At 42.4% G+C, this 12,736-nt stretch overlaps 1 protein-coding gene across 2 annotated transcripts in view; it reads right to left on the reverse strand.

Annotated features, from left to right (window-relative positions):
* The window catches only part of CC2D1A (coiled-coil and C2 domain containing 1A), a 99,654-nt gene that overhangs the window by 29,366 nt on the left and 57,552 nt on the right, over positions 1-12,736 (reverse strand). For both annotated transcript variants that reach the window (XM_077470449.1, XM_077470448.1), the window contains exons 16-19: positions 8,476-8,534; positions 2,054-2,170; positions 207-280; positions 69-127 (exon numbers count right to left, since the gene is read on the reverse strand). In XM_077470449.1, the coding sequence (XP_077326575.1) occupies positions 69-127; positions 207-280; positions 2,054-2,170; positions 8,476-8,534 (309 nt within the window). The remainder of the gene's footprint in view (positions 1-68; positions 128-206; positions 281-2,053; positions 2,171-8,475; positions 8,535-12,736) is intronic.

The raw sequence follows: 12,736 nt of genomic DNA on the forward strand, positions 1-12,736 counted from the left end.
TACTGATCACAGTGTGCGAGAGGAGTTAGGGAATCATTTATATAGTTTAGCCTTTTGGTGCTCCTTACCGTACTAGGATAGGCAAATTCAAATCGAACAAAGGTGTCCATATCACTCTGAGATGATCCTGAGACAGAAATAAATTGCCTTAAAAAATTAAAACAGAAGAGGAAAATGACAGGCAGGTATAAGTGCGTAATATTTACCGGCGGGTGTGGGTAAATTCACAGCTTTCGACACATACAGCACAAGGTCTGAAAGGGTCAGGTCCGGGAAGACCCTGTAGGTGGCAGACAAGAGTCAGAGAGAGCAGCTGGGTTACCGGCGGTATATATATATATATATATATATATATATATATATATATATATATATATATATATATATATATACACATACATACATATACATATACACACATATACACACACACACAGACCAAAAGTTTGGACACACCTTCTCATTCAAAGAGTTTTTCTTTATTTTCATGACTATGAAAATTGTAGATTCACACTGAAGGCATCAAAACTATGAATTAACACACGTCCAATTATATACTGAACAAAAAAGTGTGAAACAACTGAAAATATGTCTTATATTCTAGGTTCTTCAAAGTAGTCACCTTTTTCTTTGATTACTGCTCCGCACACTCTTGGCATTCTGTTGATGAGCTTCAAGAGGTAGTCACCTGAAATGGCTTTCCAACAGTCTTGAAGGAGTTCCCAGAGATGCTTAGCACTCGTTGGCCCTTTTGCCCTCACTCTGCTGTCCAGCACACCCCAAACCATCTCGATTGGGTTCAGGTTCGGTGACTGTGGAGACCATGTCCTCTGGCGCAGCACCCCATCACTCTCCTTCTTGGTCAAATAGCCCCTTACACAGCCTGGAGGTGTGTTTGGGCTCATTGTCCTATTTGAAAAATAAATGACGGTCCAACTAAATGCAAACCGGATGGAATAGCATGCCGCTGCAAGATGCTGTGGTAGCCATGCTGGTTCAGTATGCCTTCAATTTTGAATAAATCCCCAACAGTGTCACCAGCAAAGCACCCCAACACCATCACACCTCCTCCATGCTTCACGGTGGGAACCAGGCATGTAGAGTCCATCCGTTCACCTCTTCTGCGTCGCACAAAGACGCGGTGGTTGGAACCAAAGATCTCAAACTTGTACTCATCAGACCAAAGCACAGATTTCCACTGGTCTAATGTCCATTCCTTGTGTTCTTTAGCCCAAACAAGTCTCTTCTGCTTGTTGCCTGTCCTCAGCAGTGGTTTCCTAGCAGCTATTTTACTATGAAGGCCTGATTCACACAATCTCCTCTTAACAGTTGTTCTAGAGATGTGTCTGCTGCTAGAACTCTGTGTGGCATTGACCTGTTCTCTAATCTGAGCTGCTGTTAACCTGCGATTTCTGAGGCTGGTGACTCGGATGAACTTATCGTCCGCAGCAGAGGTGACTCTTGGTCTTCCTTTCCTGGGGCGGTCGTCATGTCAGCCAGTTTCTTTGTAGCGCTTGATGGTTTTTGCCACTGCACTTGGGGACACTTTCAAAGTTTTCCCAATTGTTCGGACTGACTGACCTTCATTTCTTAAAGTAATGATGGCCACTCGTTTTTCTTTACTTAGCTGCTTTTTTCTTGCCATAATACAAAGTCTAACAGTCTATTCAGTAGGACTATCAGCTGTACTGTATCCACCTCCTGCACAACACAACTGATGGTCCCAATTATTAAACCTGACAGGGCATACCTGTGAAGTGAAAACCATTTCAGGTGACTACCTCTTGAAGCTCATCAACAGAATGCCAAGAGTGTGCGGAGCAGTAATCAAAGCAAAGGGTGGCTACTTTGAAGAACTTAGAATATAAGACAAATTTTCAGTTGTTTCACACTTTTTTGTTCAGTATATAATTGGACATGTGTTAATTCATAGTTTTGATGCCTTCAGTGTGAATCTACAATTTTCATAGTCATGAAAATAAAGAAAACTCTTTGAATGAGAAGGTGTGTCCAAACTTTTGGTCTGTACTGTACATATATTACAGTTACTTACTTGACAATGCTGACAGTTCGCTCCTCATAGTGGCAGTGAGGCACTGGTAGGCCACGCACGTGTGCCTGCTTCACAATCTCTATATACTTCATGCATTCCTCTGCTAATTTCTCATACCTGGCGATAACGAAAAAATAAAAAAAGTCTTCAGATTTCTACTGAGCGAAGAAGAGAGGGAGGGGAGAGGGAGAGAGTAGTGAAGAAGAAGAGAAGGGGAGAGAGCAAACAAGAGGGCAAAAATGTTCTTCTGCACCAAGGAAAATCTATTCTCTCTCTCTCTCTCTCTCTCTCTCACGCAAACATGAACAAAAAATGCATTTAAAATGCAAAAACAAAATGTGCATCGCTGGGTGTTACTGCATGCACATGGTTGTGTAGGGGATCAGAGACAGATGGGGAGTAAGAGGAAGATAGGTAAGGGAAAGAGGACAGAACAGAAAGTAAAAAGGACAACTAGAGACACAGGAGATGGAGAGAACCAAGCAATTTCTTTGTTGTTTTACAATAAAAAAATCTAAAAATTGTAAATAAGTTGTAGTTCTTTCCAGTGCTACACACAACTAACCCTCTTAGAACCTCCCTCTTTATTGTATGTCTGGTGTATCAATAGAATCTAGGAGTCGGACTGTCCAAGGACAAAAAAACAAAAACTTTAACTTGGTGGTACGAGAGGCAGTACACCTCCCGTACAAGACAGAGCATACAGAAAAGAATGGTTGGCCAGGACAAGACAAAGTGTGGAGGAGAAAATCATTTTGTCCTGGCCAACTAAGTATGGAGGAGAAAATGGCTGGCCAGGACAAGACGAAGTGTGGAGGAGAAAATGGCTGGCCAGGACAAGACGAAGTGTGGAGGAGAAAATGGTTGGCCAGGACAAGACGAAGTGTGGAGGAGAAAATGGTTGGCCAGGACAAGACGAAGTGTGGAGGAGAAAATGGTTGGCCAGGACAAGACGAAGTGTGGAGGAGAAAATGGTTGGCCAGGACAAGACGAAGTGTGGAGGAGAAAATGGTTGGCCAGGACAAGACGAAGTGTGGAGGAGAAAATGGTTGGCCAGGACAAGACGAAGTGTGGAGGAGAAAATGGTTGGCCAGGACAAGACAAAAATACGGAGGAGAAAATGGTTGGCCAGGACAAGACAGAGCATAGAAGAGAAAATGGTTGGCCCCAAACATGACTGAGTATGGATGAGATAAAATGAGACAGAGTACAGCACAGATAAATGTGGGGAGACAGAATTGTACTCAGAAGAAAACATAATTTCAACAGGTAAAGCACAAACAATACAACAGAGCTGTATAATTGCCAAATAAATGTGGGTCTATTACTGTACATGGAGCAACTTACTCTACCCTTACAGCAGCCTGTAGTGACTTCCAACATGATTTAATTTAATGTTAGTTGTAAGCAACAAAACACATACGGGTAAGATAAAAACACTTAACATTAAGAGAGCAAATTTTCCAAGGATGAGGGCTGCTCTCCAGGACTTAGACTGGGGAGGAATATTGGCATCAATGGACACAGAACAGAAATGGGAATTCTTCAAAGTCACTGTATGTAAACTCGCTATGAAGTATAATCCCATAGGCAATAATTTTAAAAGGCTAAAAGTAAAACCTGGGGCTCACAGCCAAAGTTAAAATGGCTATAATAAAAAAAGAGCCTTTAAAGAATATAAAAACGAAGGAATGCCATCATTGTTTAAATGTTACAAAGAATATAACAGTATATGTAAAAAGGAAAGTCAAAACAAATGACAAATTGCAAAAGATACAAACAACCACCAAAAATTCTTCAAATATATCAATAGTAAAAAGGTCAGGTCTGAGCATGTAGGCCATTAAAGAGGAAGTAAACCCTTCCAAACAACTTGGACCTATAGGTAAGCCTAGATTAAGGCTTACCTGTAGGTCCAAGCAATATCTCCTAAACCTATATGGTTTAGGAGATATTTGCCCGAAAATGGGCACCGCTGTCTACGGCGCATGCGCCGTAGACAGTGGCGCGCAGGCGCACTAAATGCGGCAAATCCAAGAATGGATTTGCCAAATTTGTCGACTCCCGTGCGCATGCGCGGGAGTGACGTCATCGCGGCTTCGCCGTATGGCAGCAGCGGAGCTGCGAGACGCGACTCCCGTGCGCATGCGCGGGAGTGACGTCATCGCGGTTGCGCCGCTGTGATTCGTCGGAGCTGCGAGACGCCACAAGCAACATGGATGCGGCGGACTACAGGGGACAGCGGCGACTTCGCTGGCTCCTGTGTCAGGTAAGTGACACATAATGAGCTACTATGCGATGCATAGTAGTCCATTATGCTTTACCTTTGCAGGGAAAAAAAGAGGAAGTAAACCCATCAGGGTTTACTTCCTCTTTAACAAAATAATCTAGAATGGATGACTGGGGACAAAGAGAAGGGAAATGTATTAAATACTTTCTTCTGCTCTGTGTAAACAAAGGAGCATGGGGGAGCTCATGGCCATAATGGGGGTGGTAGTGACACAGCCCCAGATGATCCACAATGGCTCAAAAGAGATATGGTCCAGAAATATTTAGAAAGAATAAAAGGTGGATAAAGCACCTGGACCTGATGGCATTCACCCACGGATCCTAAAAGATTTGAGCTCATTTCAAGGCCATTGGTTCTAATTTTTAGGGACTCATTAATGACAGGAATAGTACCATTGGATTTGCGTAGGGCCAATGTGGTGCCCATATTTAAAAAGGGATCAAAGTCTTTACCAAGTAACTATAGACCTGTTAGTTTATCATCTATAAATCGGGAAGATACTGGAGCATTTAATAAAAGACCACATAGCCGAGTTTTTTTTGGAAAAAATATTTTAAGCAACGGACATCATGGATTCAATAAAGACAAACAAACCTGATTCTTTTTATGAGGTGGTAAGTAAAACCTTGGACAGAGGGGTGGCGGTGGACATTGTATACTTGGATTTTGCAAAAAGCGTTTGACACAGTTCCCAACACACGGCTCATGTGTAAGGTAAAGACTACAGACTTGGAAAGATCAGTTTGTAAATGGATAGAAAACTGGCTAAAAGACAGAATTCAGAGAGTAGTGGTTAATGACTCTAATGCCCTGTACACGCGATAGGATTTTCCGATGGAAAATGTGTGATAGGACCCTGTTGTTGGAAATTCCGACCGTGTGTAGGCTCCATCACGCATTTTCCATAGGAATTTCGGTCACACAAAATTTGAGATCTGGTTCTCAAATTTTCCAACAACAAAATCCGTTGTCAGAAATTTCGATCATGTGTACACAATTCCAACGCACAAAGTGCCACGCATGCTCGGAATCAAGCAGAAGAGCAGCACTGGCAATTGAACTTAATTTTCCTCGGGTCGTCGTACTTGTTGTACGTCACCGCGTTCTTGACGTTCGGAATTTGCAACCAACTTTGTGTGACCGTGTGTATGCAAGACAAGTTTGAGCCAACATCCGTCTGAAAAAATCCATGGATTTTGTTGTCGGAAAACCCTATCGTGTGTACAGGGCATTACTCTGAATGGTCTAAGGTTATCAGTGGTGTACCCCAAGGTTTGGTGTTGGGACCCTTACTTTTTAATATCTTTATGAATGATATTAGGTCTGGGATTAAAAGTATAATTTCTGTTTTTGCACATGACCCCAAACTATGCAGTGGAATAACATGCTTACAGGATGTCTGCAATTTACAAGCCAACCTCAATGCACGGTCTAATTAGGCAACCAAGTGGCAAATAAGGTTTAATGTTGATAAATGTAAAGTTATGCACTTGGGGGCTAAGAATATGCATCCATCATACATACTAGGGGGAGTACAACTGAGGGGATCCATAGTGGAGAAGGATCTGGGGGTTTTGGTAGATCATAAGCTCAATAATAGCATGAAATGCCAAGTTGCAGTTTCCAAAGCGAGTAAAGTCCTTTCTTGTATTAAGAGAGGTATGGACTCCAGAGAGAGAGAGAGAGAGAGAGAGAGAGAGAGAGAGAGAGAGAGAGAGAGAGAGAGAGAGAGAGAGAGAGAGAGAGAGAATATCATTTTGCCCCAGTACAAATCATTTGTAAGACCTCATCTGGAATATGCAGTTCAGTTTTGGGCACCAGTTCTCAAAAAGGATATCGGGGAACTAGAGAAAGTGCAGAGAAGGGCAACCAAACTGATAAGAAGCATGGAGGAGCTCAGCTATGAGGAAAGATTAGAGGAACTGAATCTATTCCCTCTTGAGGAGATTAAGGGGTGATATGATCAACATGTACAAATATATAAGGGGTCCATATAGTTAACTTGGTGTTGAGTTATTCACTTTAAGGTCATCACAGAGGACAAGGGGGCAGGCTTTACGTCTAGTGCAAAAAAAACGTCATCTCCAAATTCAGAAAGGTTTCTTCATAGTAAGAGCTGTGAAAATGTGGAATAGACTCCCTCCAGAGGTGGTTCTGGCAAGCCCAGTAGATTGCTTTAAAAAAGGCCTGGATTATTTTCTAAATGTACATAATATAACTGGGTACTGACATTTATAGGTAAAGTTGATCCAGGGAAAATCAGATTGCCTCTTGGGGGATCAGGCAGGAATTTTTTCAACCTGACTAACTATGTAAAGTGATAAAGCGTTACTGTGCCCCCATTAGGAAGATGCATCCTCTCTATTTGTCCTGTTTGCCATCACTGAAAGTGAAACATTTTGGGTTGTCTCTGGGAAAATAATAGAGGGGAAATCTTCCAGTGGAGACAATAGTTCTGGTGACTTTGGGGACCCCCAGGGATTCCCTTAATTTTCAGGGATTTCCTCTCACTTCCTCTTTGGTTATGGGACAGTAAGTGAAGGTAAATCTCTGCAAGGGGACACAGATGGAAGAAAAACCTACAGGGGTTATAACCCTCCCTTACACGATTCTCTTTCTGATAAAAATGGTCCCACCAGTTGATTCAGCATGGGAGTACGTTTGAAAAGTAGTGGAAGGGTTGCCCCTCCCTCCCACCGTTTCCCAGTTGTTACCGGGCTTACCTGACCGATCCGTGAAGCCAAAGACCAATCGGATGCTATCGGTAGCTGGGAATGGAGAAGAGTGAGGCCAAAATGGCCCTGGGAGGACCTGAGCGATGTCTGATGTCACTTCCGGTTCCCGGGCCATAGAAAAACTTATTTTTTGTTATCTTTTCCTCTCAAAGGTAAATGAGAGATTTGAGGTATTTTTTACCCCAGATCTCTCAAAGAGGACCTGCCATCCTTATTTCTATTGCAAGGGATGTTTACATTCCTTGTAATAGGAATAAACGTGATTAGAAAAAAAGATAGAGAGAGACAGTGTAAAAATAATAGTAATTTTTTTTTTAAAAGCACTCCATCCCTCCGTGCTCGCGCACAGAAATGAACGCATATGTAAGTCGTGCAAGCATATGTAAAACGGTATTCACATCACACATATGAGGTATTGCCGCACACGTTAGAGCGAGAGCAATAATTTTAGCGCTAGACCTCATTCGTAGCTCTAAACAGGTAACATGTAAAAAAATGTTAAAGTGTGACCTATGGAGATTTTCAAGTACCGTAGTTTGTCGCCATTCCACGAGCGTCCGCGCAATTTTAAACCACGACATGTTAGGTATCTATTTACTTGGCATAACATCTTTCGCATTATACAAAAATTTGGGGTAAATATTGTGTTTTTTTTCTTTTTTTATTCATTAAAGTGTATTTTTTTCCAAGAAAATTGCGTTTGAAAGACCACTATGCAAACGCTGTGTGACAAGTAGTAATTTTCTAGCAAAAAATTGAGATTTAAAGAGGAAGTAAACCCTGATGGGTGTTACTTCCTCTTTGTCTCCCTGCAAAGGTAAAGCATAATGGGCTACTATCCATCGCATAGTAGCCCATTATGTGTCACTTACCTGACACAGGAGCCAGCGATGTCACCACTGTCCCCTGTAGTCTGGAGTGTCCTCCTTCCGGGTATGCGCGGGAGTGACGTCATCGCTGCTCCGGCGCTGTGAGTGGCCGGAGCAGCGATGACGCCACTCCCGCGCATGCGGAATGCTGCTAACGGCGATAGTGTGCCTGCTCGCCGCTGTCTACAGCGCATGCGCCATAGACAGCTGTCACTGTCTTTTAGCAAATATCTCCTAAACCGTGTAGGTTTAGGAGATATTTCTTGGACCTACAGGTAAGCCTTAATCTAGGCTTACCTGTAGGTCAAAGTGGTTTGTATGGGTTTACCACTTTAAAACAAAAAGTTCCAGAAAAGGCCTGGTCAGCAAGTGGTTAAACAGAGAGCATTATGCAGTGTAAGGAAGCAACACAAACCGAATCAGAGCCGAGAAAATTCAGACTTCAAATGCAGACGGAAAAACTAGGAGAGGAGTGTAACATGCAACTCAAATGCACCAAACAACCACACAGGAAGAAAGAGTACTGACTTTGCTGTCTCTGTAATGTTTCCCATATGGGTGAACTGCTGAGAGGAAGATGTACACATCTGCAAGATACAAAAAAGGGACAATCATTAGAACAGACCTTAACAATGGATACAGACGTTCTTATGCTAATATACATGAAATTTCACCTAATTAAAACAAAGTGTTATATATATATGTAAATACTTGAAAATCTAAAGCCCGGTCTCACAGGTTCACTATAAGGCATGACAGAGGTGCACATTAGATACATCAGGCTATATATAATTTTGAACTGCTGCCAGTAACTGGAGCAGCTGGATGCAGCCATTACAATTATGTACAATTACTATGTACAGAGTTCCCTAGTAGAAACTTCATTGCAAGGAGTTATCACTTCCAAGCCCAGCAAACAATCGCAATCCTAAAAACACTGAGAATAGAGGAGTGGAATACGTTGGAGCAAAATGCATCAAGATAGCTCATCAATACCTCAATAATCAAAGCAAACTATAAAGTATTAATATGATGATACAAGGTCCCAGCTAGGATTGCAACCTATGTCCTCTGCTTTGTTTTAGAGGCTGCGGGCAGGAGGGGACAAAATATCACATATGGTGGCAATGCCCGAAGGTGAGGCATTTTTGGATACATATATAGAACCTCCTCAATTCCCTCACCCATGGAAGTGTGAAAGAATCCACACAATAAGCGTTGATGTGTACCCCGGTGGAGGGTGCCTCGAGATACATGTGAAGATTGATTACATTGATGCTTGCGACAGAATTTTTTCTTCCATAGCCAGGTCCTGAAGGATGGCTACAATACCAATTGACTTGGTTGAAGCCAAACTGTCCTGGGTCATGGCCAATGAGCATCTTTCAGCAATCCTAAATGAAAAAGTAAAACTCTTTGAACAAATCTGGGGCCTCTGGATTAAATATTTAACAGGACACCCCAGAGAAATTCTCTTAAAGTGGATGTAAACCCATTTATTTTTTTTTGATGTCATAATGTAGAATATAAGATTTCCTATCATTTGAGCCGTCTTACCACAAAGCATTAATCCAGCTCTGAGTAATCCTCTTTTATTGTTCAGTGAGATAAATCTTGACAAACAGAGAAAAACTTTGTCAAATCCTCCCCCTTGCTGTGAGTGACAGGTGATTTACATATCTCGTGCACTAGCCTAAGAGACATGCATTATTGTTTAATTCCCTCCAACTCCTTTCTTCTGCTGCTCTGCCAGGATTGGATGTTCCACACCTCAGCATAATTGGGCATGCTGAAGTCATGTGGTTACTTTCCTGTCTTTTCACTGGATGTTAGAGATCATAGCAGAAGTTCAGTGTAAGAAATACACAGGAGAAAATGCATATTGACAAGGGGGGTGTAGAGGTGGGCGGGGAGTCTGACATTACTCCACCCACCAAGCTCCAGACAACAGACCCACCCATAGAATATGCAGTTTTTTTCGGGTCTCATAACAGAGAGAGGGGAGACATTTGACAGGTAAAGATACATGCAGGAGGCATGTATATCCTTATAGATAACCCCTATGGCAGTAGTTTAGAAAGGATGACACTGGGTTTACATCCACTATAAAGCAACGTTCTTGGAGTGGATAGCCAGTGGATCTGCCACGTATTCTTTTACTCTGTCAGTTCTTCCTTTCTCCTCATCTTACTATCCTTAACATTGTGGATTGTCCCTATGCTACATAAGAGGGACGTCCCCCATATTTTAGTCACATTATCGTCGTCTCGGTAAATCGGTTACGTTCTCAAAGTTTTGAAAGAGCATCTTATACGCATAGCAGATTTTCCCATCCCTAGCAATGATAATGCCCTTTGATCATTGCTTCAGCAACCTTAACTCTCAGATGGATGTGTTTCTGTGGCCACTCGCTCAGCCTAGTTGACTCAGTCATTAACTGTACTATGGTTTATTGTGCGTAAGCGGTTCTGTTTTTGAGAGTATATAATGTCAGTGTCTTCTGTTTTCTTTGATTGCAAGTGGCTTTTGAATGTGGGGGACAGGGCCACTGATAAGGAGGGGCCACCAGCCCTCCCGTACCCGGCCTGGAGCTGCCATCCCAGGAGGGGGGCCCAGAGGTAGAGTGGACGGGGACTCACAAATCCTGCCCACCAATAAGCTCACCCCCCGCTAAGCAGCTGGGTTAGAAAACAAACGTCTTTGGTCCCCCTGTATTCAGTGGGGGGCCCTGGGGACAGTAAGCGGAATATTTCTTCATTTTCGGGTTGACATATTCCAGACCCCTGCATTACATGCATTACCCACTCCTGACCTCTGCAATCTGTATATTAAACATTCCTGACCCCTGCACTATGTACGTACCCCAGAATCCTGCAAACACTACAGTACATACTCCTGAAACTACATTGTGTAAGTTACATAGTCCTGACCCCTGCACTCTGCACTACATATTCTTGACACCTGCATTTTGTAAATGTTATACATACACCTGATACCTGCACTGTTAGTGCAGTTTTGCAACATCCTTATTTCTCCAAGGCAAACAGTCCAAGCTGCCTCCTTTTTCTCTGCTTGCTGCCTGCGGACTAGCGGGAGCGGTGGTTGGGCTCAGGCCCCAGACCCAGTCAGGTAGACTGTACAGGACCTGTGATTTCTAACAGCAGTCCTGATGAGGGCACAGTTCTTGTACTTTGTGCATTATACTTTGCCAAGTTATTCTTGCATTTCCCAAATCTCAATAAAAACTATTGTAAAAAGAAAAGATCAAGCCTGGCTGCTGGTTACCAGCACCAAATCTAAGCTTTAAAGACTGTTGTACATAGTAAGATGTACAGTAACTTGAAAAAGTATTCATACCCCTTGACATTTTCCACGTTTTGTCATATTACAACCAAAAACGTAAATGTATTTTAATGGGTTTTTTTTTGTGATAGATCAACACAAAATGGCACATAATTGTGAAGTGGAAGGAAAATTCTAAATGGTTTTCAATTTTTTTTTTACAAATAAATATCTAGTGGAACCAACTGTCTTTAGAAGTCACCTAATTAGTAAATAATAGAGAAGTTTAAATCAGAGTTAAGTTATAAAAAATATCCCAAGCTTTGAACCTCTCACGGAGCACTGTTCAATCCATCATCCGAAAATGGAAAGAGAATGGCACAACTGCAAACCTACCAAGACATGACCGTCCACCTAAACTGACAGGCCGGGCAAGAACATTAATCAGAGAAACAGCCACGAGGCCCATGGTAACTCATGTGAGGAGCTCATGTGGGAGAATCTGTCCACAGGACAACTAATAGTCGTGCACTCCACAAGTCTGGACTTTATGGAAGAGTGGCAAGAAGAAAGCCATTGTTGAAAGAAAGCCATAAGAAGTCCCGTTCACAGTTTGCCAGAAGCCAAGTCGGGGACACAGCAAACATGTGGAAGAAGGTGCTCTGGTCAGATGAGACCAAAATTTAACTTTTTGGCCTAAAAGAAAAACGATGTGTGGTGGAAAACGAAGAATGCGCATCACCCTGAAAACACCATCTCCACCGTGAAACATGGTGGTGGCAGCATCATGTTGTGGAGATGCTTTTCTTCAGTGAGGACAGGGAAGCTGGTCAGAGTTGATGGGAAGGTGGATGGAGCCAAATACAGGGCAATCTTAGAAGAAAACCTGTTAGAGTCTGCAAAAGACTTGAGAATGGGGCGGAGGTTCACCTTCCAGCAGAACGACCCTAAACATATAGACAGACCTACAATGGAATGGTTTAGATCAAAGCATATTTATGTTAGAATGGCTCAGTCAAATTCCAGACCTAAATCCAATTGAGAATCTGCTTGAAAATTGCTGTTCACAGACACTCTCCGTCCAATCTGACAGAGCTTGAGCTATTTTGCAAAGAAGAATGGGCAAAATGTTCATTCTCTAGATGTGCAAATACGGTAGAGACATCCCCAAAAAGACTTGCAGTGAAAGGTGGTTCAGTGCATTGTAAGTATTGACTCAGAGGGGCAGAATACAAATGCATGCCACGCTTTTCACATATTTGTAAAAAAAATTGAAAACCATTTGCCATTTTCTATCCACTTCGTGTTGATCTATCACATAAAATTCGTTTACGTTTTTGGTTGTAACATGACAAAAATATTGAAAGTTTCAAAGGGTATGAATACTTTTTCAAAGCACTGTACATTACATGGAACAGAGCACAGGTCACATTTCATGAGAGTAGTGCACATTACATGGGACACAGCTGGGCACACTACAGTACCAGCTTTCTTCTCACTTCAGAGG

Source organism: Lithobates pipiens, unplaced genomic scaffold (genome assembly GCF_037356315.1).
Source record: "Lithobates pipiens isolate NorthernLeopardFrog02 unplaced genomic scaffold, aLitPip1_a1.2 Scaffold_8, whole genome shotgun sequence".
Taxonomy (NCBI): Eukaryota; Metazoa; Chordata; class Amphibia; order Anura; family Ranidae; genus Lithobates; species Lithobates pipiens.